At 48.2% G+C, this 24,558-nt stretch overlaps 1 protein-coding gene across 1 annotated transcript in view; it reads left to right on the top strand.

Annotated features, from left to right (window-relative positions):
* The first annotated feature begins 621 nt into the window (after nucleotides 1-621).
* LOC138642333 (SCO-spondin-like) overlaps nucleotides 622-24,558 on the top strand; it is a 410,056-nt gene continuing 386,119 nt past the window's right edge. Inside the window, exons 1-10 of the mRNA XM_069730432.1 lie at nucleotides 622-629; nucleotides 1,513-1,701; nucleotides 1,908-1,990; nucleotides 10,048-10,218; nucleotides 10,374-10,581; nucleotides 13,420-13,423; nucleotides 14,495-14,597; nucleotides 14,937-15,095; nucleotides 15,167-15,252; nucleotides 16,736-16,892. Coding sequence (XP_069586533.1) covers nucleotides 622-629; nucleotides 1,513-1,701; nucleotides 1,908-1,990; nucleotides 10,048-10,218; nucleotides 10,374-10,581; nucleotides 13,420-13,423; nucleotides 14,495-14,597; nucleotides 14,937-15,095; nucleotides 15,167-15,252; nucleotides 16,736-16,892 — 1,168 coding nt within the window. The remainder of the gene's footprint in view (nucleotides 630-1,512; nucleotides 1,702-1,907; nucleotides 1,991-10,047; nucleotides 10,219-10,373; nucleotides 10,582-13,419; nucleotides 13,424-14,494; nucleotides 14,598-14,936; nucleotides 15,096-15,166; nucleotides 15,253-16,735; nucleotides 16,893-24,558) is intronic.

Here is a 24,558-nt window from a genome sequence, read left to right as displayed (position 1 = left end):
GTAAGTTCTGATCATTGGGCGATCAGTAGGCTCTTAGCATTGGGCAATCAGAAGGCTCTGAGCATTGGGTGATCAGTAGGCTCTGCACATTGTGTGATCAGTAAGCACAGAGCATTGGGTGATGAGTAGGTTCTGAGCATTGGGCGATCAGTAGGCTCCGAGCAATGGGTGATCAGTAGGCTGTGCACATTGGGCAATTAGTAGGCTCTTGGCGTTGGACGATGAGTAGGTTCTGAGCATTTAGCGATCACTAGTCTCTTAGCATTGGGCAATCAGTAGGCTCTTAGCATTGGGAGATCAGTAGGCTCTTAGCATTAGGCGATCAGTAAGCTCTTAGCATTGGGCGATCAGTAGCTTCTGAACATTGGACTATCGTTTGGCTCTTAGCATTGGGTGATCAGAAGGCTCTTAGCATTGGGCGATAAGTAGGTTCTGATCATTGGGCAATCACTAGGCTCTTAGCATTGGGCAATCAGAAGGCTCTGAGCATTGGGTGATCAGTAGGCTCCGAACATTGGGTGATGAGTAGGTTCTCAGCATTGGGCGATCAGTAGGCTCTTGGCATCGGGCAATTAGTAGGCTGTGCACATTGGGCGATTAGTAGGCTCTTGGTGTTCTACGATGAATAGGTTCTGAGCATTTAGCGATCACTAGTCTCTTAGCATTGGGCAATCAGTACGCTCTTAGCATTAGGCGATCAGTAGGTTCTGAACATTGGGCTATAGTTTGGCTCTTAGCATTGGGTGATCAGAAGGCTCTTAGCATTGGGCTATCAGAAGGTTCTGAGCATTGGGCGATCAGGAGGCTGTGCACATTGGGCGATTAGTAGGCTCTTGGCGTTGGATGATGAGTAGGTTCTGAGCATTTAGCGATCATTAGTCTCTTAGTATTGGGCAATCAGTAGTCTCTTAGCATTGGGAGATCATTAGGCTCTTAGCATTAGGCGATCAGTAGGCTCTTAGCATTGGGCGATCAGTAGGTTCTGAGCATTGGACGATCAGTAAGCTCTTAGCATTGGGCAATCAGAAGGTTCTGAGCATTGGTCGATCAGTAGACTCTGCACATTGAGTGATCAGTAGTCTCTTAGCATTGGGCAATCATTAAGCTCTTAGCATTGGGCGGCCAGTAGGTTCTGAGCATTGGGCGATCAGTAGGCTCCGCACATTGAGCGATCAGTAGGCTCTTAGCATAGGGCGATCAGTAGGCTCTGAACATTGGACCATCAGTAGGCTCTTAGCATTGGACGACCATTAGCCTCCGCTCCGACCTCTAGATTGGCTGAGGATGTATCACAAAGGAGCAACATATTTATGTATCTGCACCATGAAGGGCTCTATATATGATACTTTAATATATCTCTTCGTCCCCCACCATTCACAATGATGAGATTGGGTGATTCTGTAATTGATGGTTCATTATAATGACTAACCTCTGTATATCACATATCATATATGTAAGTAATATCGCAGCTCAGTAAATTGAGCATCCTCTGTGTTGTGTCCTGGCTGACAGGCGATGGTGCGAGCGCACAGTGCAGGTGATGGAGGAGGAGGTGGTCACCCCCAGGAGGGAGCAGGAGGTGCCATGTCACAGCCTCTATCAGTACAACATGGAAGGCTGGAGACTAGACCAGGAGAAGATGAGGCTCCAATATGGAGGAGACGTAGCGCATGGAGACACCAGCATATGCTTTATTTACAGGTCAGTATCCTTTGACCCCCCAGACGGGCGACACCTCCTATGTATTTTGCCCCTCACTCATTGTGTAGTGCCTGTTATACAGTGTCTGATATTATGTGCCCACTGCACCCTCCCCTGGTGGTTGGGTGCAGCGCTGCTGGTCAGCATATTGCCCTACACCCCTATATATTATATGTGTATATAACGTCACTCTGCTCCTATCCTAGGCCACAGTCCACCAGACCAGCTGTTTGGAACCGGAAAATACAGGAGTGCTGCGAGGGCTGGACTGGTGAGAACTGCACACAAGGTATGTTAATAGGGATCATGTTGGATGTACGATGCTCTATGCTGGGAACTGGGTGTCGGACACTCAAGGGTTGACTATGATGATTGGTGTTGGGCACTTTGGTTTACACACTCAGGCACTTGGAGCTGGATGCTCATTGCTTGGTACTCCGTGCCGGGGACTCAAGACTAGACGTTTGTAGCTGATATTTGGAGCTGGATATTTGGTCGACAATCTATGCTTGATGGTTCAGTATTGTATGCTCAAGGGTAGACGATCAGTGTTGGACACTGAGTACTGATTGCTTGGCACTTGGGCATTGACGCTTGTGACTGGGTGCTTGGTGCCATATACTTGCAATCGGACTCTAGAACGAGACTGGACACTCAGACCCGGGCACTTGGTGCTCAAAGCCCTGTGCTCGTTAATGGAAGTTTCATGCTCATTGTTGGACACTGTGCTAGATGCACTTTGGTTGTTGCTGGGTGTTCGGTGGTGTTAGCTCTGTGCTTGGTGGTGGATTCTATGTGATCAATGCTGGACTTTCTGAGCTCAGTAGTGGACTTGATCTGGTGACCTTTTGCTTTGTAGTCTGTTTCCCTCTCTGTTGAGCCACAGCCCAATTTGTCTATGTCCAAATGCTGATGGTTCTTTTGTCTTTGTGAAAAGTGCCCAGGGCGGCAGTCATGGGCGAGGGACTGCTGCATTCTCACACCCTGGTACCCTACAGGAAAATAGTGTCCCGTTTCTCCTGTGCTATGTGTGTGCTGAGTAACACTTGCTTTTTGGTCGCAGGATTCTGCTGCCTCCGGTTCTTTAACGTCAGGAACTGCTGCACATACATCAGGGGACACCCAATTTGTTTTATAAAAGAGAATTTCACTTCACTGTCCATTATCATAGTATTAAAACACGCAGTATTGAGGACAAAGTTTTCCGTTCTCAAAATCTATAGCACAGCACGTTTTTATATCGGCTGTTCACTCACCCTGAGCTCTCCCTTCCCTCACTGGCATCTCTAGCCTCTGGGATACTCTGTCCCGCTCCACAGCTTCCATGAGTCCTGTCCCAACTGCCTATGCAATTTCCCCATCCGGCTTCCTGTCATACGAAGATAATAAGGCACGCTTCTCAGCTCCTCCGATGGGCTGTTGGCCCCAAATGTTCCAGGAATGTCCGCTGAAATTTGTGGCTGACGTTTTCATTCTGCTAAACAGCCCGTGCTCTTCATGCTCTCTCTGGCCTTGAACTGATGTTATCTTGTCTCTCAATCTAAACTCTCATTGTCACCTGTCTGACTAAACAACAAGGAGATCATTCCCTTTTTGTACCATTAGCTCTGAACTGAGGCAAATTCTTGATCTGCGCATGTGTAACAAGGTGGCACCGGGTGGTAGTTGTGGACGAGTTCACTAAGCAACAGTCAGTGAGCACCCCGGCACCTTGTACATGAAAAGATAAAGTCCCTTGTGCTGCATATGCAGCATGCACCACAGCACACTCACAGGCTCTGTCTGTTTCCCCTCATCTGCTGCCATGCCAGCTCTGCATTCATGAGCTCTGCAAATCACTTCAGAGACAAGGTCTTTTTCCATCAGCTCAACTTTACTAGACAGCAGCATATTCATCTCACAGACAGCACAGTTCGCACACAGAGACCTCTTCTTATCTGCATTCTTCACATCAGCAGCACAGATCACACAGGGCAACGTTTCCTGTACTTTCCCTTCCTCTGCCATACGGGCAGAGTCTAGTATCTCTGGCATGTCTCTCTCTTTACTCTTGGCGTTCACGGCCATACCTCTAGCCAGACTCTGTCATGTCTGCGCTTTGCTTTCCTCTGCCATCCGGGCAGCATTTTTGGACAGTTTGTGTCCCATCTGTACCTTCAGCATCACCAGCTTCCTTTCAATAAAGGAAAGGTGTCGGGAACGCCATCTCAGCTGCTCCCGCCCCGGTCGTAGACCTCGGATCCTTCTTGGGGATCTTAGTAACCCGATGTTTACCCTGGTTACCATGCTAAAAGTAAAAAAAAACAAACACTAGATACTTACCTACAGCCGTCTGTCCTCCAGCGCTGTGCTCTGCTCTCCTCCTGTACTGGCGGTGACGTCACCACTCTGCTTTCCGGCTCCCAGCCAGTACAGGAGGAGAGCAGAGAAGCAGAGCGCAGCGCTGGAGGACAGACAGCGGTAGGTAAGTATCTAGTGTTTGTTTTTTTTTACTTTTAGCATGGTAACCAGGGTAAACATCGGGTTACTAAGCACGGCCCTGCGCTTAGTTACCCGATGTTTACCCTGGTTACCGGCATCGTTGGTCGCTGGAGAGCGGTCTGTGTGACAGCTCTCCAGCGACCAAACAGCGACGCTGCAGCGATCCGGATCGTTGTCGGTATCGCTGCAGCGTCGCTTAATGTGAAGGGGCCTTTACTGCCATCAGCAGACTTATCCCCCACAGCCTGTAAATGACTCACTGTATGCATTCTGGCCCTTGGGCCAGGAAGTGTCTGTCCTATATCTCCCTGCTCTGTGCTGCTCTGCTCTGTGCCCCTCACATCTACTTAACTCCGTGCTGCCTGTGCCTAAAGTAATACTCTTATCTATCCTAGTCTCTATCTCTAATGTGCCCCCTCTATTCTAATCCCCCTATGGTCCTATACTGTCCCTAAGCTTACACAGTATATAACAAATGCATCACATTACAACACATGACCCACATTAATGAACATTAGGGAACCACACATTACACTAGCATTAGTGAACATGAATAACTGTCAGGGTGCCGCACGCGACTCATGTGCTCAGTGTTCAGGAGAGAGGAAGCACATGAGTGTCTCTGCCACCTCCTTACAGTTGTGCCACCATCATTTTATTGAGGTCCTGCACATAGAACACTGGCAGCAAAGAGTTTTAATAAAGAGGCAAGTGACTGAGTAAGTGACCAGCCCAAGAAGCAGAGGAGGCTGGTGCAGGGCGGAGAACGAGCAGAAGACTCTGTCCCCACAGCCCAAAGCACACAAGACGTCATTTTATGAAAACTTGATAAGGTGAGTATTAAACAACCACTGAGCGGATCCTTCACATCAGGCATCAGATTAATCAGCATCAGCGCCATTATGGCTGCGCCTATAGTGTATAGGGCACAATCCTGCAGACAGGTTCTCTTTATCTACAGACACTATCTTCTGTCTGCACTGAACTTCTTATCATCCTCTAATCTACTCTGCTCTGGCTCCTAAACCCAAACCTGTATTTTAACCTGTCCTTACCCTGCACTTTCCCCAATACCCTCAATGCTTATCACACTCTATACATTCCACATGACACAATAAAACACATGACACTGCTGGATGCTCTTTGGTCGATGCTGGATGTTCTGCTCCATGTTGGACACTACTGGATGCTCTTTGATTATTGCTGGATGTTCTGCTCCGTGTTGGACACTGCTGGATGCTCTTTGATCATTGCTGGATGCTTGGCATTGGACTCTTTATGCTCAGTGTTGGACACTGTTGGATGCTCTTTGACCGATGATGGATGCTCTACTCCGTCTTCAACACTGCTCTTCGGTTGTTGCTGGATGCTTGACATTGGACTCTTTTTTGCTCAGTGTTGGACACCGCTGGATGCTCTTTGGTTGTTGCTGGATGCTTGGCATTAGACTCTTTGTGCTCAGTGTTGGACACTGCTGGATGCTTTTTGGTCAATGCTGGATTCTTGGCATTGGATTCTTCACGCTCGATGTTGGACACTGCTGGATACTCTTTGGTTGTTGCTGGATGCTTGCCTTTGGCTCTTTGTGCTCGTTGTTGGACAGTGCTGGATACTTTTTGGTCGATGCTGGATGCTCCACTCCGTGTTGGACACTGCTGGATGCTCTTTGGTTATTGCTAGATGCTCTACTCCATGTTGGACACTGCTGGATGCTCTTTGGTTGTTGCTGGATGCTTGGCATTGGACTTTTTGTGCTCGTGTTGGACACTTCTCGATGCTCTTTGATCAATACTGGATGCTCTGCTCCGCGTTGTACACTGTTGGATGTTCTTTGATCATTGCTGGATGCTCTGCTCCATGTTGGACACTGCTGGATGCTCTTTGGTTGTTGCTGGATGCTTGGAATTGGACTTTTTGTGCTCAGTGTTGGACACTGTTGGATGCTCTTTGGTTGTTGGTTGTTGCTGAATGCTTGGCATTGGACTTTTTGTGCTCAGTGTTGAACACTGCTGGATGCCCTTTGGTTGTTGGTTGTTGCTGAATGCTTGGCATTGGACTCTTTTTGCTCGGTGTTGGACACTGTTGGATGTTTTTTGATCATTGCTGGATGCTCTGTTCCATGTTGGACACTGCTGGATGCTCTTTAGTCGATGCTGGATGCTTGGCATAGGATTCTCTGCACTCGGTATTGGACACTGCTGGATGCTCTTTGATCATTGCTGGATGCTTGGCATTGGACTCTTTGTGCTCAGTGTTGGACACTGTTGGATGCTCTTTGACCGATGATGGATGCTCTGCTCCGTGTTGAACACTGCTGGATGCTCTTTGATCATTGCTGGATGCTCTGCTCCATGTTGTACACTGCTAGATGCTCTTCGGTTGTTGCTGGATGCTTGACATTGGACTCTTTTTTGCTCAGTGTTGGACACCGCTGGATGCCCTTTGGTTGTTGCTCGATGCTTGGCATTGGACTCTTTTTGCACAGTTTTATACACTGCTGGATGCTCTTTGATCATTGCTGGATGCTCGGCATTAGACTCGTTGTGCTCAGTGTTGGACACTGCTGGATGCTCTTTGGTTGTTGCTGGATGCTCTGCATTGGATTTTTTTGTACTCAGTGTTGGACACTACTGGATATTCTTTTGTTTTTGCTGGATGCTTGTCTTTGGACTTTTTGTGCTTGGTGTTGGACACTGCTGGATGCTCTTTGGTCGATGCAGGATGCTCTGCTCCATGTTGGACACTGCTAGATGCTCTTCGGTTGTTGCTGCATGCTTGACATTGGACTCTTTTTTGCTCAGTGTTGGACACCGTTGGATGCCCTTGGGTTGTTGCTGAATGCTTGGCATTGGACTCTTTTTGCTCGGTTTTGGACACTGCTGGATGCTCTTTGATCATTGCTGGATGCTCGGCATTGGACTCTTTGTGCTCAGTGTTGGACACTGCTGGATGCTCTTTCGTTGTTGCTGGATGCTTAGCATTGGATTTTCTTGTGCTCAGTGTTGGACACTGCTGGATACTCTGGTTGTTGCTGGATTCTTGTCTTTGGACTCTTTGTGCTCGGTGTTGGACAGTGCTGAATGCGCTTTGGTTGATGCTGGATGCTCCACTTTGTGTGGGACACTGCTGAATGCTCTTTGGTTTTTGCTGGATGCTCTGCTCCATGTTGGACACTGCTGGATGCTTTTTGTTTTTTGCTGGATGCTTGGCACTGGACTTTTTGTGCTCGTGTTGGGACACTTCTGGATGCTGTTTGATTGATGCAGGATGCTCTGCTCCGTGTTGAACACTGCTGAATGCTCTTTGGTTGTTGCTGGATGCTCTGCTCCATGTTGGACACTGCTGGATGCTCTTTGGTTGTTGCTGGATGCTTGGCATTGAACTCTTTGTGCTCGGTGTTGGACACTGCTGGATGCTCTTTGATCATTGCTGGATGCTTGGCATTGAACTCTTTGTGCTCTGTGTTCAACACTGCTGGATGCTCTTTGATCATTGCTGGATGCTCTACTCCGTGTTGGACACTGCTGGATGCTCTTTGGCCGATGCTCGATACTTGGCATTGGACTTTTTGTGCTCGGTGTTGGACACTGCTGGATGCTCTTTGATCATTGCTGGATGCTTGGCATTCAACTATTTGCGCTCGGTGTTGGACACTGCTTAATGTTCTTTGGCCGATGCTGGATGCTCGGCATTGGACTTTTTGTACTAAGTGTTGGACACTACTGGATATTCTTTTGTTTTTGCTGGATGCTTGCCTTTCGACTTTTTGTGCTTGGTGTTGGACACTGCTGGATGCTTTGCTCCATGTTGGACACTGCTGGATGCTTTTTGATCATTACTGGATGCTCTGTCCCGTGTTGGACAATGCTGGATGCTCTTCGGTTGTTGCTGGATGCTTGTCATTGGACTCTTTGTGCTCAGTGTTGGACACTGCTGGATGTTCTTTGGTTGATGCTGGATGCTCTGCTCCGTGTTGGACAATGCTGGATGCTCTTTGGTTGTTGCTGGATGATTGCCATTGGGCTCTTTGTGCTCGGTGTTGGACACTGTTGGATGTTCTTTGGTTGATTCCGGATGCTCTGCTCCATGTTGGACACTGCTGGATGCTCTTTATTTTTTGCTGGATGCTTGGCATTGGACTTTTTGTGCTCTGTGTTCAACACTGCTGGATGCTCTTTGATCATTGCTGGATGCTCTACTCCGTGTTGGACACTGCTGCATGCTCTTTGCATGTTGCTGGATGCTTGGCATTCAACTCTTTGTGCTCAGTGTTGGACACTGCTGGATGTTCTTTGATCATTGCTAGATGCTTGGCATTCAACTCTTTGTGCTCAGTGTTGGACACTGCTGGATGTTCTTTGGCCAATGCTGGATGCTCCGCATTGGACTCTTTATGCTCAGTAATGGACACTGCTGGATGCTCTTTGGTTGTTGCTGAATGCTTGGCTTTGGACTCTTTGTGCTCGATGTAGGACAGTGCTGGATGCTCTTTGATCGATGCTGGATGGTCCGCACCGTGTTGGACACTGCTGGATGCTCTTTGATCATTGCTAGATGCTCTACCCCATGTTGGACACTGCTGGATGCTCTTTGGTTGTTACTAGATGCTTGGCACTGGATTTTTTGTGCCCAGTATAGGACACTGCCTGATACTCTTTGGTTGTTGCTGGATGCTTGTCTTTGGACTTTTTGTGCTTGGTGTTGAAAACTGCTGGATGCTCTTTGGTCGATGCAGGATGCTCTGCTCCATGTTGGACACTGCTGGATGCTCTTTGATCATTGCTGGATGCTCTACTCCATGTTGGACACTGCTGGATGCTCTTTGGTTGTTGCTGGATGCTTGGCATTGGACTCTTTGTACTCCGTGTTGGACACTGCTGGATGTTCTTTGGTTGATGCTGGATGCTCTGCTCCATGTTGGACACTGCTGGATGCTCTTTGGTTGTTGCTGGATGCTCTGCTCCATGTTGGACACTGCTGGATGCTCTTTGGTTGTTGCTGGATGCTTGGCATTGGACTCTTTGTGTTCCATGCTTGACACTGCTGGATGCTCTTTGGTTGTTGCTGGATGCTCTGCTCGGTGTTGGACACTGCTGGATGCTCTTTGGTTGTTGCTGGATGCTTGGCATTGGACTCTTTGTGTTCCATGCTTGACACTGCTGGATGCTCTTTGGTTGTTGCTGGATGCTTGGCATTGGACTCTTTGTGTTCCATGCTTGACACTGCTGGATGCTCTTTGGTTGTTGCTGGATGCTTGGTATTGGACTCTTTGTGTTCCATGCTTGACACTGCTGGATGCTCTTTGGTTGTTGCTGGATGCTCTGCTCGGTGTTGGACACAGCTGGATGCTCTGGTTGTTGCTGGATGCTTGGCATTGGACTCTTTGTACTCCGTGTTGGACACTGCTGGATGCTCTTTGGTTGTTGCTGGATGCTCTGCTCGGTGTTGGACACTGCTGGATGCTCTTTGGTTGTTGCTGGATGCTTGGCATTGAACTCTTTGTGCTCGGTGTTGGACACTTCTGGATGCTCTTTGGTTGTTGCTGGATGCTTGGCATTGGACTCTTTGTGCTCGGTGTTGGACACTGCTGGATGCTCTTTGGTTGTTGCTGGATGCTTGGCATTGAACTCTTTGTGCTCGGTGTTGAACACTGGTGGATGCTCTTTGATCCATGCTGGATGCTCTGTTCCGTGTTGGACACTGCTAGATGCTCTTTGGTCATTGCTGGACGCTTGGGGTGGGGCCCTCTGTGCTGGATATACTATCCTTGCAGCTGGGAACTTGGGATTGGATTTGTGATGCTTGGTGTTTGGGTTTTGACTTTTTTCAATTTCTTCTGTTAAACTCATCTATTTTCTTTTTTAGGAGAAAGATTTTTGGGCCGCTGTTTCTCCAACTGGAATTGTCAGGATATCAAGGTCCCCCATAATGTGACCCTTATGACTATGGTTGAATGCTGCCATCACTCCTGGAGCCACAGCTGGAGTAACGTCACCTCTGAGCTCTGCTTTAGCTGCTCCTACATGTCGCCCACCGGTGAGAGCTAAACTTTTCACTACTCAGTCATGTCAGTGGCAGGGAGCGGGGCTGACAACCTCTCACACAGGATATCCAGCTGGGTTGTCAGTAGTAATAAATGAATTATATCGGTGATGTAATATTGGGATGTTGTATCTTCTCATTTTCTGCAGATCTGCCATCCCCCTTCCTGATGAGGCCGTATCTCTCTACTGCTCTGATCGGTGGGCCCTTGCACAGACTTTTCTCCACTTGCATCACATGGGGTGGCTTCCATTACCGGACATTTGATGGGAGACATTATAACTTCCATGGGCAGTGTATGTATAACCTGGTGTCCTCTTCTGATACCAACTGGGCCGTGTTTGTCTCTGGGGAGCCGTGCAGCGGATTCGGAGTCTGTCCCAAGGTATGGAGGTTCACAGTCCTGCACTGATCCAGCAGTGAGCCGGTGTCCTCTGTTCTACTGTGGATTATTATTATTTATTTATTTATTTATATAGCACCATTGATTCCATGGTGCTGTACGCGAGAAGGGGTTACATACAAGTTACAGATATCACTTACAGTAAGCGAACTAACAATGACGGACTGATACAGAGGGGCGAGGACCCTGCCCTTGCGGGCTTACATTCTACAGGATTATGGGGAAGGAGACAGTAGGTTGAGGGTTGCAGGAGCTCCGGTGTCGGTGAGGCGGTAGCTCCGGTGTTGGTGAGGCGGTAGCTCCGGTGTTGGTGAGGCGGTAGCTCCGGTGTTGGTGAGGCGGTAGCTCCGGTGATGGTGAGGAGGCAGCGGGGTCAGTGCAGGCTGTAGGCTTTCCTGAAGAGGTGGGTTTTCAGGTTCCGTCTGATGGATCCGAATGTGTTTCATAGTCGGACGTGTTGGGGCAAAGAATTCCAGAGGATGGGGGATATTCTGGAGAAGTCTTGGAGGCGGTTGGGTGAGGAGCGAATAAGTGTGGAGGAGAGAAGGTCTTGGGAGGACCGGAGATCACGTGAGGGAAGATATCGGGAGATTAGTTCAGAGATATATGGAGGAGACAGGTTGTGGATGGCTTTGTAGGTCAGTATTAGTAATTTGAACTGGATACGCTGAGGGAATGGGAGCCAGTGAAGAGATTTGCAGAGGGGGGAAAGGAGGAGTATCGAGGAGAGAGATGAATTAGTCGGGCAGCAGAGTTAAGGATGGACTGGAGAGGTGCAAGGGTGTTAGCAGGGAAGCCACAGAAAAGGATGTAGCAGTAGTCAAGGCAGGAGATGATGAGGGCGTGCACAAGCATTTTAGTAGATTGAGGGTTGAGGAAAGGACGGATTCTGGAGATATTTTTGAGCTGGAGCCGACAGGAGGTGGAAAGAGCTTGGATGTGCGGTTTGAAGGACAGGGCAGAGTCAAGGGTTACTCCGAGGCAGCGGACTTCCGGTACGGGGAAAGCGTGATGTCGTTAATTGCGATAGATAGGTCAGGTATGGAAGATCTATGAGATGGAGGAAAGATGATGAGTTCAGATTTGTCCACATTGAGTTTGAGGAAGGGAGAAGAGAAGAAGGAGGATATGGCTGATAGACACTCTGGGATTCTGGAGAGCAGATGGGTGACGTCTGGGCCAGAGAGGTAGATCTGAGTGTCGTCCGCATATAGGTGGTACTGGAATCCATGGGACTTTATGAGTTGTCCAAGGCCAGGTGTGTAGATTGAGAACAGTAGGGGTCCTAGAACAGAGCCTTGGAGGATTCCAACAGAGAGAGGGTGGATGAGGAGGTAGTGTGGGAGTGGAGATGCTGTGCGGTTGGAAAGGTATGAGGAGATCCAGAATAGGGCGAGGGATTTGGTGCCAAAGGAGGAGAGGATCTGTAGTAGGAGGCAATGGTCAACAGAGGATAGGTCTAGAAGGAGGAGTACAGAGTACTGTCTGTTAGCTTTGGCTGTAAGTAGCTCATTAGTGATTTTGGTCAGGGCTGTCTCAGTTGAGTGATGGGGGCGGAAACCAGATTGTAGATTGTCAAATAGCAAGTTAGATGAGAGGTGGGAGGAAAGTTCAGCATGGACATGCTGCTCCAGGATTTTGGAAGCGAATGGGAGCAGCTCTATTTGGCTATAGCTGGACATAGTGTTCGGGTCAAGTAATAGCTTTTTTAGAATAGGCGTGATTGTGGCATGTTTGAAAGCAGAAGGGAAGGTGCCAGAAGTTAGTGATAGGTTGAAGAGGTGGGTTAGGGATGGGATAAGAGTGGTGGTGAGGTTGGGGAGGAGGTGGGATGGGGTTGAGTGCGCAGGTGGTGAGGTGTGATTTGGAGAGGAGACAATTAAGCCCCCCTTCAGTGATCTTGGAGAGGGAAGTTATGGGGTTTGGGCATTGGTACACAAAGGGGTTGTGGTGGTTGAACAATGAAGACTTGACTTGTTTGGTCGATCTTATTTTTAAAGTGTGTGGCAAAGTCCTCAGCAGAGATGAGGGAGGTTGGAGGGGGCGGAGGAGGGAGTTAAAATTTTTAAATAACTGTTTGGAGTTGTAGGATAGGGAAGATACAAGGGTTGTGAAGTCGCCTGTTTAGTAGAGTTGAGAGCAGATTTAAAAGCGAGTGTTGCCTGTTTGAATGCAGTGAAGTCATCTTGCGAATGTGTTTTCTTCCAATGCCGCTATGCAAACCTGGACAGTTGCCAGAGCTTTTTAGTGGTGTTATTGTGCCAGGGTTGTCTATTGATACGTTGTACTCTGCCATGAACAAGATGGGCGACTGTATCAATAGCTGATGCGAGAGTGGCATTGTAGAAAGCAGTGGCAGTGTCTGTGTGGTGGAGTGAGGATATGGATGCTGGTGGTAGGATGGAGTCAGAGAGCGTGTGGGTGTCTAGGTGTGCAAGGTTTCTGCGGGGGTGCACATGTTGCTGGACATGGGTGACCGGTGAGGAGGACAGGGATGAGAAAGTGAGCAGATGGTGGTCGGATAGAGGGAGAGAGAAGGTGGTGAAGTTAGATAGAGAGCAGAGACGGGTGAAGACCAGGTCTAGGGTATCTCCGGCTGTGTGGGTGGCTGCGGAGGACCACTGAGTAAGTCCCGAAAGATGAGGTAAGGGACAGAAGTTTGGAGGCTGTTGACTGAAGGGTATCAATGGGGATGTTGAAGTCACCCATAATGATGGTGGGAGTGTCAACAGAGAGAAAGTGAAGAAGCCAGGTGGAGAATTGGTCAATAAAGGCAGTGGCCGGGCCCGGAGGCCGGTATATGACGGCCACTTGGACTTTGGAGAGAGAGTAGATGTGGACAGAGAGGACATCAAAAGAGGGGAGGATAAGGGAGGGTAGAGGTGGGATTGGGTTAAAGGTGCAGTTAGAAGAAAGGAGAAGACCCACTCCTCCACCATGTTTGTTGCCGGGGCGAGGAGTGTGGGTGAAGTGGAGGCCGCTGTAACACAGCGCAGCAGGGGAGGCGGTGTCAGAGGGTGTTAGCCATGTTTCTGTGGGGCCAAGGAAGGCAAGTTTGTGAGAGAGATAAAGGTCGTGAATCACATGAAGCTTATTGCAGATTGAGCGGGCATTCCAGAGTGCTCCAGAGAGATGGAGCAGGGAGGTGGGCATCAGGGGCATAGGTTTTATGTTGGAAAGATTCCGGTAGTTCATATTAGATAGGGAGCGGTAGAAAGAGGTAGGAATGGGAGGTATGAGCTGTGGGGGTCCCGGGTTGGGAGATATGTCTCCAGCAGTGAGAAGCAGAGAAAGGGAGAGCAGGTGGGAGAAGGAGAGTGGGCGGCTTGTTTTATGTTTTATTAGGACAGATTTGAGGTTGAGGAGCAGGTCAGCAGAGGAGGACAGGTGGGGAGGTAAGAGTGCAGTGGAGATGATAATTTGGTTAGAGGGTGCTGGGTTTGTGGACAGCGAAGGAGAGAGAGGATTACTGGAGCAAATACTGTAAGGGCATATGTAAACATGATTAAAGACTAAGATGGGTTATTAGAAAAGCTAGATCCAAGTAATAAGAACTGCTTACTCAGCAGACATACCCAAAAGAGGCTGATACATAGAGTGGGGTCCTGACTCCTGCCATGACTAACTGCCATTGAAATAACTGCGGCATCTCTATGCTTAGCTGCGTGATGCTTTGCTACAGGGATGCGCGTGCCTGACCCCACACGCATGCACCCCATAAGATGCTGCTATGTACAAGAATATAGCTACTATAATAATGCCTCTGTGTATAACTACTATAATACCGCAGGGTGACGCCTTCCCCTCACATGCAGTGCCTTCGCTGAACCTCTGCAGTTTCTCATCATCTGATCTTTCTGCCTCCAGGTTCTGAAGATGATCTTTGGGTTGGATCAGGTTATGGTGAAGGGGCGGTCAGTGACTGTGAATGAGATTGTGGTACCAGACGGAGACCCCCATCTGCAGAATGGTGAGTCTTTGGAGCTTCTTTGGGGGTCTGCAGGACGCCGTATTGTTGTGTCCGCATTGATGACTGGTGTCTAATATCCGGTAATGGATCCTATTGTTGTTGAAAAATAGTATATCTGTCAGCATATGATACTTGAGCCCTCAGCAGTGCTGATGGATCTTGTTGCTGCTGACAGATTCTGTTTTGGTCACCGGTGGCCACTTCTCTGAATGAAGCAGAGTTAGGCCACTTACTCAGTGTCATGGATACAACGGGATTTGTCCTTCTTGCACTTGGTCTTTTGTTGTGGGTGGTATGAGGTTTGTGGGGTAAGTAAATATCCACCACCTCTCACGGCAGGTATCAGCATCCTTTGGCTTGGAGACTTCGTCTTCATAGAGAGTGGTCTGGGAGTCAGGGTGAAGTTCGATGGCAGACACGACATTTATGTGACAGTGAACTCCGACCTCCAGGGCAGAACCAGCGGACTATGTGGAACCTACAATGAGAACCCAGAAGGTGTGTGTCTGTAGGGACTGTGTGCAGCTGCTGGGGAAACGGGTATCCTCACTAGCAATGCCTCTTCTTAGATGACTTAACCATGGCTGGGGGTGCCGTGTCTCTCAATGCTGCCATGTTTGGGAACTCTTGGAAGATCCATGACATCCACAGCTTGGTGAGTGTAGAAAATACAGACCTCCAGAATGTGCAGTGCGGATGATGGGAGGTGTTGTTTAAATAATGGTGGTTGGATTGGAGGAGTTTTGTGAATGATGGTGGTTGTTCTTATTCTGAGGCCAAGTGACTTCTCTCTTTTCGCCTCGGAGCAGCAGACATGTCCTGATGTTCCTGAGTTCGGCCACAGCTGTGAACTCCCTGGACGAGACGCAATCAGGGAGGAGGCAGAATCTGTGTGCAGGAAGCTCTTAATTGCCCCCTTCAGTCACTGTCACTACAAGGTAAGGCCGTCAAAGTAGTTATAGGATGCCCAGGTAGTGCACCACTATGATTGTGCCACTGATTGTAGGATCAATATAAATGCTCCTGGTCCATGCTGTTCGGAGCACTTTGCTATTGCTGGTGGATCTCTGGGCTTCTCACCATCATTATGTTTGCCATTGGTCCGGATTGGACTGGGCACTCTGCCATTGCTGGTGGATCTCTGGGCTTTTCACCATCACCATGTTTGCCATTGGTCCGGTTGGGCTGGGCACTCTGCCATTACTGGTGGATCTCTGGGCTTCTCACCATCATTATGTTTGCCATTGGTCCGGTTGGGCTGGGCACTGTACCATTACTGGTGGATCTCTGGGCTTTTCACCATCATCATGTTTACCATTAGTCCGGATTGCGCTGGGCACTATGCCATTACTGGTGGATCTCTGGGCTTCTCACCTTCGTAATGGTTGCCATTGGTCTTGGTTGGGCTGGGCACTGTACCATTACTGGTGATCTCTGTACTTTTCACCATCATCATGTTTGCCATTGGTCTGGGTTGGGTACTCTGCCATTACTGGTGAATATCTGGGCTTCTTACCGTCATCATGTTTGCCATTGGTCCAGATTGGGCTGGGCACTCTGCCATTACTGGTGGATCTTTTGGCTTCTCACCATCATCATGTTTGCCATTGGTCTTGGTTGGGCTGGGCACTCTGCCGTTGCTGGTGAATATCTGGGCTTTTTACCATCATCATGTTTGTCATTGGTCCAGGTTGGGCTTTGCATTCTGCCATTATTGGTGGATATCTGGGCTTCTCACTATCATCATGTTTGCCATTGGTCTTGGTTGGGCTGGGCACTCTGCCATAACTGGTGGATATCTGGGCTTCTCACATCATCTTTTTTGCCATTGGCTCGGGTTGGGCTGGGCACTCTGCCATTAATGGTGGATATCTGGGCTTCTCACCTTCATCTTGTTTGCCATTGGTCTGGGTTGGGCTGGAAACTCTTCCATTGCTGGTGGATCTCTGGGTTTCTCACCATCATCATGTTTGCTATTGGTCCTGGTTGGGCTGGGCACTGTACCATTACTGGTGATCTCTTTACTTTTTTTTGGGCTGGACACTCTGGCATTACAGGTGCATCTCGGCATTGATCTCTGTCCTGCTGACTGTTTTCTGATGTGGACAGCACTAATGTGTGCTGTCATTCATATATAGGTGGATCCCCGCAGCTTCTATGACACATGTATGTATACCTACTGCCAGCACACGGGCCAGAACAGGACCTCCACCATGTGCCCCACATTTACCAGCTACGCCCGGGAGTGTTCCCAGCAGAAGATTGCAATCTCCTGGCGCAGGCCTGGCTTCTGTGGTGAGTACGGTGACACAAAATTAAAAAAAAAATCAAAGAAATTAAGCCAATGTACTCACCAACATGACAGGACTAATGCACTGCAAGATGCAGCAGCCCCATGATAACGGCGGGGGCAACACAGGGATATATGCCTAGTGCTGGGCAGCCAGTGTCCTCAACCTGAATCCCTGGTCCTGGTGTGGCCAGAGTCCTGAACCCGAATCCCTGGTCCTGGTGTGGCCAGTGTCCTGAACCCGAATCCCTGGTCCTGGGGTGGCCAGTGTCCTGAACCCGAATCCCTGGTCCTGGTGTGGCCAGTGTCCTGAGCCTGAGTCCCTGGTCCTGGTGTGGCCAGTGTCTTGAACCCGAATCCCTGGTCCTGGGGTGGCCAGTGTCCTGAACCCGAATCCCTGGTCCTGGTGTGGCCAGTGTCCTGAACCTGAGTCCCTGGTCCTGGTGTGGCCAGTGTCTTGAACCCGAATCCCTTGTCCTGGTGTGGCCAGTGTCTTGAACGCGAATTCCTGGTGCCGGTGTTGGCAGTGCCTGAACTTAGTCTCCCAGTATGTGTGCAGTCAGTCCCCGTTCCAGTATCCTAAACCGGTTTGTTTGAACATATCTCTAGTCTATGTCTGAGAACCTTACATCTGGGGTCAACAGCTGCAGTACCGGAGATTAACTAGGAGTGGTACCTGGCAGCTACTTGCAGAGCAGTCTATCTCCACCCTCAGGAACTCGAGCGAAAACCAGGCAGTTGCTTAGCTGCGCTCTTTCCTGAGCAAGTACTGTCCTGTGGCACAGTGGGTCCACAAATCCACATGCACCACAGTTGGACGTAGCAGATAGTTTCACCGGTGTGTGTAATATATATATATGGTCAAAATTTTTGTTAACCCTCGTTTAATGACAGAAAAAAAGAGAAAAAAGCTAGCTCACCGATCCTGCGAGGGTGCTCGGAACTCCGTCCTGAGGAGACGTGATGACGTATCAAAATGAAAACACGATTGTTCCCGCTTCTCCAAAATAAAATGAAAATCTTTAATCCAAAAATCATTAATATGTATAGGACGTGTTTTGACCGTGGCAACGGTCTTTGTCAAAGGTGATCTACCATATGCCAAACTTACTATAAAAAGACCTTGGTGCCAATCAAGTGCCAGAATCATATCACATGATCAAAGGTCCTGATGCATAAAATCATTAGTGAGTAAACATAGAATTTATACAAAAAAGCAAAAACATCTGCAAACAAAAATATATATATATACAGTATATTCATGTATAGATAAATAATAACCGCATTACATCTTATTTTAGTTCATAATGAAACATTATTTCGTTTTTCTTGTTCAGACTGTCAGGAAATCTCGCACCCAAATTAGAAATCCAATATGCCTCACGGGTCAGTAAGACTCTGTGAATATCGCCACCGCAAAGCGTTTTTTAATGTTTTCTAAACCTGTAATCCTAAAAGAATGAATCTTACGTGAATGATTATCAATGAAATGTTTGGCTGCAGGGGATACATTGCGATTGATGTTTCTAACATTCGCGATGTCGTATAAATGTTCTGAAATTCGAGTCTTCAGCTTCCTGCTCGTACAACCCACATAAGCTTTGTTACAAATAATGCAATCAGTGTTATAAATGACAGTTGATGAAATCTTGTGTCTGAATGTATTGGTGCTATTGTAATTACTGAATGTTTTAGCCGTGACCATCTGCTTAGGCTACTTTCACACTAGCGTCGGAATCTCCCCGTCGCAATGCTTCGGGCAGAGATTCCGACACTAGCATTTAACGTACTGCACAATGGAGGCAGCGGATGCATTTCTCCGGCGCATCCGCTGCCCCATTGTGAGGTGCGGGGAGGTGGGGGCGGAGTTCCGGCCGCGCATGCGCGGTCGGAAAAAGCGGTCCGTCAGGAGCAAAAAACGTTACATGTAGCGTTTTTTGCTCCCGACGGTCCGCCAAAGCACAACGTGTGGCAATCCATCGCAATGCGTCGTCAATACAAGTCTATGGGGAAAAAACGCATCCTGCAAGCACTTTTGCAGGATGCGTTTTTTCTGCAAAACGACGCATTGTGACGGATTGCAGTTAACGCTAGTGTGAAAGTAGCCTTACATGTAGTGCAACTGGAGACACTGCATTTCTCACTGCCTTTACACGTCAGCCATGTCTCTGGGTGATAAAATGTTCCCTAAGGTACGTGCCCTTCTGGCTACGAAATTACAACCCTTAGGCAAAACTTTTGCCAAAATGGGGTCCTCATACAGAATAGGAATGGATTTATTAATAATATTTTTATTCGCATTAAATTGTGGGCTGTATTGAAGACATACAAATGGATTACATGCAATTTCATTTTTTCTGTTCTAAATTTATGATTGGAATGAATGGGAATCCTCTTCCAAAACACCAAGATCCATTTTGAGACACAGGCTCGGACTGGCCCGCAGGGTAACAGGGGAATCCCCCGGCGAGCCCCTGTGTAGATCTGGGCCCCCAACCCCACTGTATGGGCAGTACGAGTAGAGAAGCTGATTTTTATACAACTGTGCAGTGGGCTCTTAATTTTTGCCAGAGCTCTACACTGTGTGCAAAATTATTTGCGCAAGTTGTATCAGAATTATTCGGCAAGTTGTACAGTATTTTGATCACATGATACTTTTTATATATGTCGTCCTACTCCAAGCTGTTCAGGCCTGAGAGCCAACTACCAGTTAAGTAAATCAGGTGATGTGCATCTCTGTAATGAGGAGGGGTGTTGTCTATGACATCAGAACCCTATATAAGGTGCGCTTAATTATTAGGCAACTTCCTTTCCTTTGGCAAAATGGGTCAGAAGAGAGATTTGACGGCTCTGAAAAGTCCAACATTGTGAGATGTCTTGCAGAGGGAGCAGCGGTCTTGAAATTGCCAAACTTTTGAAGCTTGATCACCGAACAATCAAGCGTTTCATGGCAAATAGCCAACAGGGTCGCAAGAAGCGTGTTGGGCAAAAAAGGCGCAAAGTAACTGCCCATGAATTGAGGAAAATCAGGCGTGAAGCCGCCAAGATGCCATTTGCCACCAGTTGTGCCATATTTCAGAGCTGCACCGTTACTGGAGTAACAAAAAGCACAAGGTGTGCGATACTCAGGGACATGGCCAAGGTAAGGAAGGCTGAAAAACGACCACCTGTGAACAAGAAACATAAGATAAAACGTCAAGACTGGGCCAAAAAATATCTGAGGACTGACTTCTCAAAGGTTTTATGGACTGATGAGATGAGAGTGACTCTTGATGGGCCGGATGGATGGGCCAGAGGCTGGATCAGTAAAGGGCAGAGAGCTCCACTCCGACTCAGACGCCAGCAAGGTGGAGGTGGGGACTGGTATGGGCTGGGATCATCAAAGATGAACTTATGGGACCTTTTCGGGTTGAGGATGGAGTGAAGCTCAACTCCCAGACCTACTGCCAGTTTCTGGAAGACTTCTTCAAGCAGTGGTACAGGAAGAAGTCGGTATCGTTCAAGAAAAACATGATTTTCCTGCAGGACAATGCTCCATCACATGCCTCCAACTACTCCACAGCGTGGCTGGCCAGTAAAGGTCTCAAAGAAGAAAACATAATGACATAGCCCCCTTGTACACCTGATCTGGACCCCATAGAGAACCTGTGGTCCCTCATAAAATGTGAGATCTACAGGGAGGGAGAACAGTCCACCTCTCGGAGCAGTGTCTGGAGGCTGTGGTGGCTGCTGCACACAATGTTGGTCGTAAACGGATCACGGAACTGACAGAATCTATGGATGGAGGCGGCTGAGTGTCATCATAAAGAAAGGGGGCTATGTTGGGCACTAATTTTTTGGAGTTTTGTTTTTGTATGTCAGAAATGTTTATTTCTATACTAGATGGTGGCCTGATTCTAACGCATCGAGTAGTCTAGAATATGTATGTAGTTTATTTATGAAGATTTTACAATAATACATTGAATACACAGGATTCGGCCGGCCGCGACCAATTAGCGAAGCGTGGTTCAAATCCTGCACCAATTTGTGGCCGGACTGCGCCTGAAGCTGATTGTTTGCGGCCGGCCATGTAGTATATAGCACAGCCACATAGCATATTGCACAGCCATGTAGTATATAGCACAGCCCACGGAGTATATAGCACAGCCCACGGAGTATATAGCACAGTCCACGGAGTATATAGCACAGCCCACGCAGTATACTGCACAGCCCACGTAGTATATTGCATAGCCCGCGCAGTACCACGCACGTAGTGTATAACACAGGCCACGTAGTGTATAACACAGGCCATGTAGTGTATAACACAGGCCACGTAGTATATAGCACAGCAACGTAGTATATTGCACAGCCCACGTAGTATATTGTTGTGAATTCTGTTGTCGGGCTCCCTCCTGTGGTCATGAATGGTACTTCGGCTGGTTCTGTCCATGGACTTCCTCTGGTGGGTGTTTCTGAGTTTCCTTCCACAGGTGACGAGGTTAATTCGTTAGCTGCTGCTCTATTTAAATCCACTTAGATCTTTGCTCCATGCCATCTGTCAATGTTCCAGTATTGGTCTGTTCACTCCTGGATCGTTCTTGTGACCTGTCTTCCCAGCAGAAGCTAAGTTCCAGCTTGTATTTCTTTGGTTTGCTATTTTTCTGTCCAGCTTGCTATTTTTATTGTTGTCTTGCTTGCTGGAAGCTCTGGGACGCAGAGGGAGCGCCTCCGCACCGTGAGTCGGTGCGGAGGGTCTTTTTGCGCCCTCTGCGTGGTCTTTTTGTAGGTTTTTGTGCTGATCGCAAAGTAACCTTTCCTATCCTCGGTCTATTCAGTAAGTCGGGCCTCACTTTGCTAAAATCTATTTCATCTCTGTGTTTGTATTTTCATCTTACTCACAGTCATTATATGTGGGGGGCTGCCTTTTCCTTTGGGGAATTTCTCTGAGGCAAGGTAGGCTTTATTTTTCTTTCTCTAGGGCTAGCTAGTTTCTTAGCCTGTGCCGAGTTGCATAGGGAGCGTTAGGCGCAATCCACGGCTATTTCTAGTGTGTTTGATAGGATTAGGGATTGCGGTCAGCAGAGTCCCCACGTCCCAGAGCTCGTCCTTTATTATCAGTAACTATCAGGTCATTCCGTGTGCTCTTAACCACCAGGTCCATTATTGTCCTGACCACCACGTCATAACAGTATATTGCTCAGTCCACACAGTACATTGCCCAGCCCGCGTAGTATATTGCACAGCCCGCATAGTATATTGCACAGCCCGCGTAGTACATTGCACAGTCAACGCAGTACATTGCCCAGCCGCGTAGTATATTGCACAGCCCGCGTAGTATATTGCACAGCCCGTGTAGTATATTGCACAGCCCGTGTAGTACATTGCACAGCCCGCGTAGTATATTGCCCAGCCCGTGTAGTATATTGCAGAGCCGCGTAGTATATTGCCCAGCTGCGTAGTATATTGCCCAGCCGCGTAGTACATTGCCCAGCCACGTAGTATATTGCCCAGCCGCGTAGTATATTGCACAGCCCGTGTAGTATATTGCCCAGCCGCGTAGTATATTGCACAGCCCGTGTAGTATATTGCACAGCCCGCGTGGTACATTGCACAGCCCGCGTAGTATATTGCACAGCCCGCGTAGTATATTGCCCAGCCCGTGTAGTATATTGCAGAGCCCGCGTAGTATATTGCCCAGCTGCGTAGTATATTGCACAGCCCACGTAGTATATTGCACAGCCCACGTAGTATATTGCCCAGCCCGTGTAGTATATTGCAGAGCCCGCGTAGTACATTGCCCAGCCACGTAGTATATTGCCCAGCCGCGTAGTATATTGCACAGCCCGTGTAGTATATTGCACAGCCACGTAGTATATTGCCCAGCCAACGTAGTATATTGCACAGCCCGCGTAGTATATTGCCCAGCCGCATAGTATATTGCCCAGCCACGTAGTATATTGCACAGCCCGCGTAGTATATTGCCCAGCCGCGTAGTATATTGCACAGCCCGTGTAGTATATTGCACAGCCACGTAGTATATTGCCCAGCCAACGTAGTATATTGCACAGCCCGCGTAGTATATTGCCCAGCCGCGTAGTATATTGCCCAGCCACGTAGTATATTGCACAGCCCGCGTAGTATATTGCACAGCCCGTGTAGTATATTGCACAGCCCGTGTAGTATATTGCACAGCCCGCGTAGTATATTGCCCAGCCGCGTAGTATATTGCCCAGCCACGTAGAATGTTGCACAGCCCGCGTAGTATATTGCACAGCCCACATAGCATATTGCACAGCCCACGTAGTATATAGCAATGTGGGCATCATATCCCTGTTAAAAAAAATAATTAAAATAAAAAATAGTTATATACTCACCCTCCGTTGTCCCCTGGATCCAAGCGAAGCAGTAACCGATGCTCCTCGCGCGCTCCGGTCTCCAGAGTGCATTGCGGTCTCGCGAGATCGCAATGTATGGAGCGGTCACCGGAGCGTCGCGAGGAGCGGGAAAGGCCTGTTCCTGATCCAGGGGCCGACGGACGGTGAGTATATAACGATTTTTTATTTTATTTATTTTTAACATTAGATCTTTTTACTATTGATGCTGCATAGGCCGCATCAATAGTAAAAAGTTGGTCACACAGGGTTAATAGCGGCGGTAACGGAGTGCGCTACACCGCGGCATAACGCAGTCCGTTAGCGCTGCCATTAACCCTGTGTGAGGGCTGACTGGAGTGGGTACTGACTGCGGGGAGGAAAGAGCGGCCATGTTGCCGCCGGACTGTGCCCGTCGCTGATTGGTCGTGGCAATGGTCGTGGGCGTTTTGCCACGACCAATCAGCGACTTGGATTTCCATGACAGACAGAGGCTGCGACCAATGAATATCTGTGACAGAAAGACAGACAGAAAGACGGAAGTGACCCTTAGACAATTATATAGTAGATTTCTAAATTTTGTGCAGTTATCTTGGATTACCTGGTGGAAATAAACAAGTGAGATGGGAATAGATTTGGTTTTTATAAAGTTGCCTAATAATTCTGCACAGTAATAGTTACCTGCACAAACAGATAATAATAATAATAATAATAATTTTATTTATATAGCGCCAACATATTCCGCAGCGCTTTACAAATTATAGAGGGGACTTGTACAGACAATAAACATTACAGCATAACAGAAATACAGTTCAAAACAGATACCAGGAGGAATGAGGGCCCTGCTGCTCGCAAGCTACAAACTATGAGGAAAAGGGGAGACACGAGAGGTGGATGGTAACAATTGCTTTAGTTATTCGGACCAGCCATAGTGTAAGGCTCGGGTGTTCATGTAAAGCTGCATGAACCAGTTATCTGCCTAAGTATGTAGCAGTACAGACACAGAGGGCTAATACTGCATAAAGTGTATGAGAACATGATGCGAGGAACTTTTTTTTTTTTTTTTTTTTTTAATTATAAATAGGCCACACAGGGATCGTTAGGTTAATGCATTGAGGCGGTAGGCCAGTCTGAACAAATGAGTTTTTAGGGCACGCTTAAAACTGTGGGGATTGGGGATTAATCGTATTAACCTAGGTAGTGCATTCCAAAGAATCGGCGCAGCACGTGTAAAGTCTTGGAGACGGGAGTGGGAGGTTCTGATTATTGAGGATGCTAACCTGAGGTCATTAGCGGAGCGGAGGGCACGGGTAGGGTGGTA

This window comes from Ranitomeya imitator, chromosome 6 (genome assembly GCF_032444005.1).
Source record: "Ranitomeya imitator isolate aRanImi1 chromosome 6, aRanImi1.pri, whole genome shotgun sequence".
In the NCBI taxonomy this organism is placed as follows: Eukaryota; Metazoa; Chordata; class Amphibia; order Anura; family Dendrobatidae; genus Ranitomeya; species Ranitomeya imitator.
This window is presented reverse-complemented; position numbering and strand designations above follow the sequence as displayed.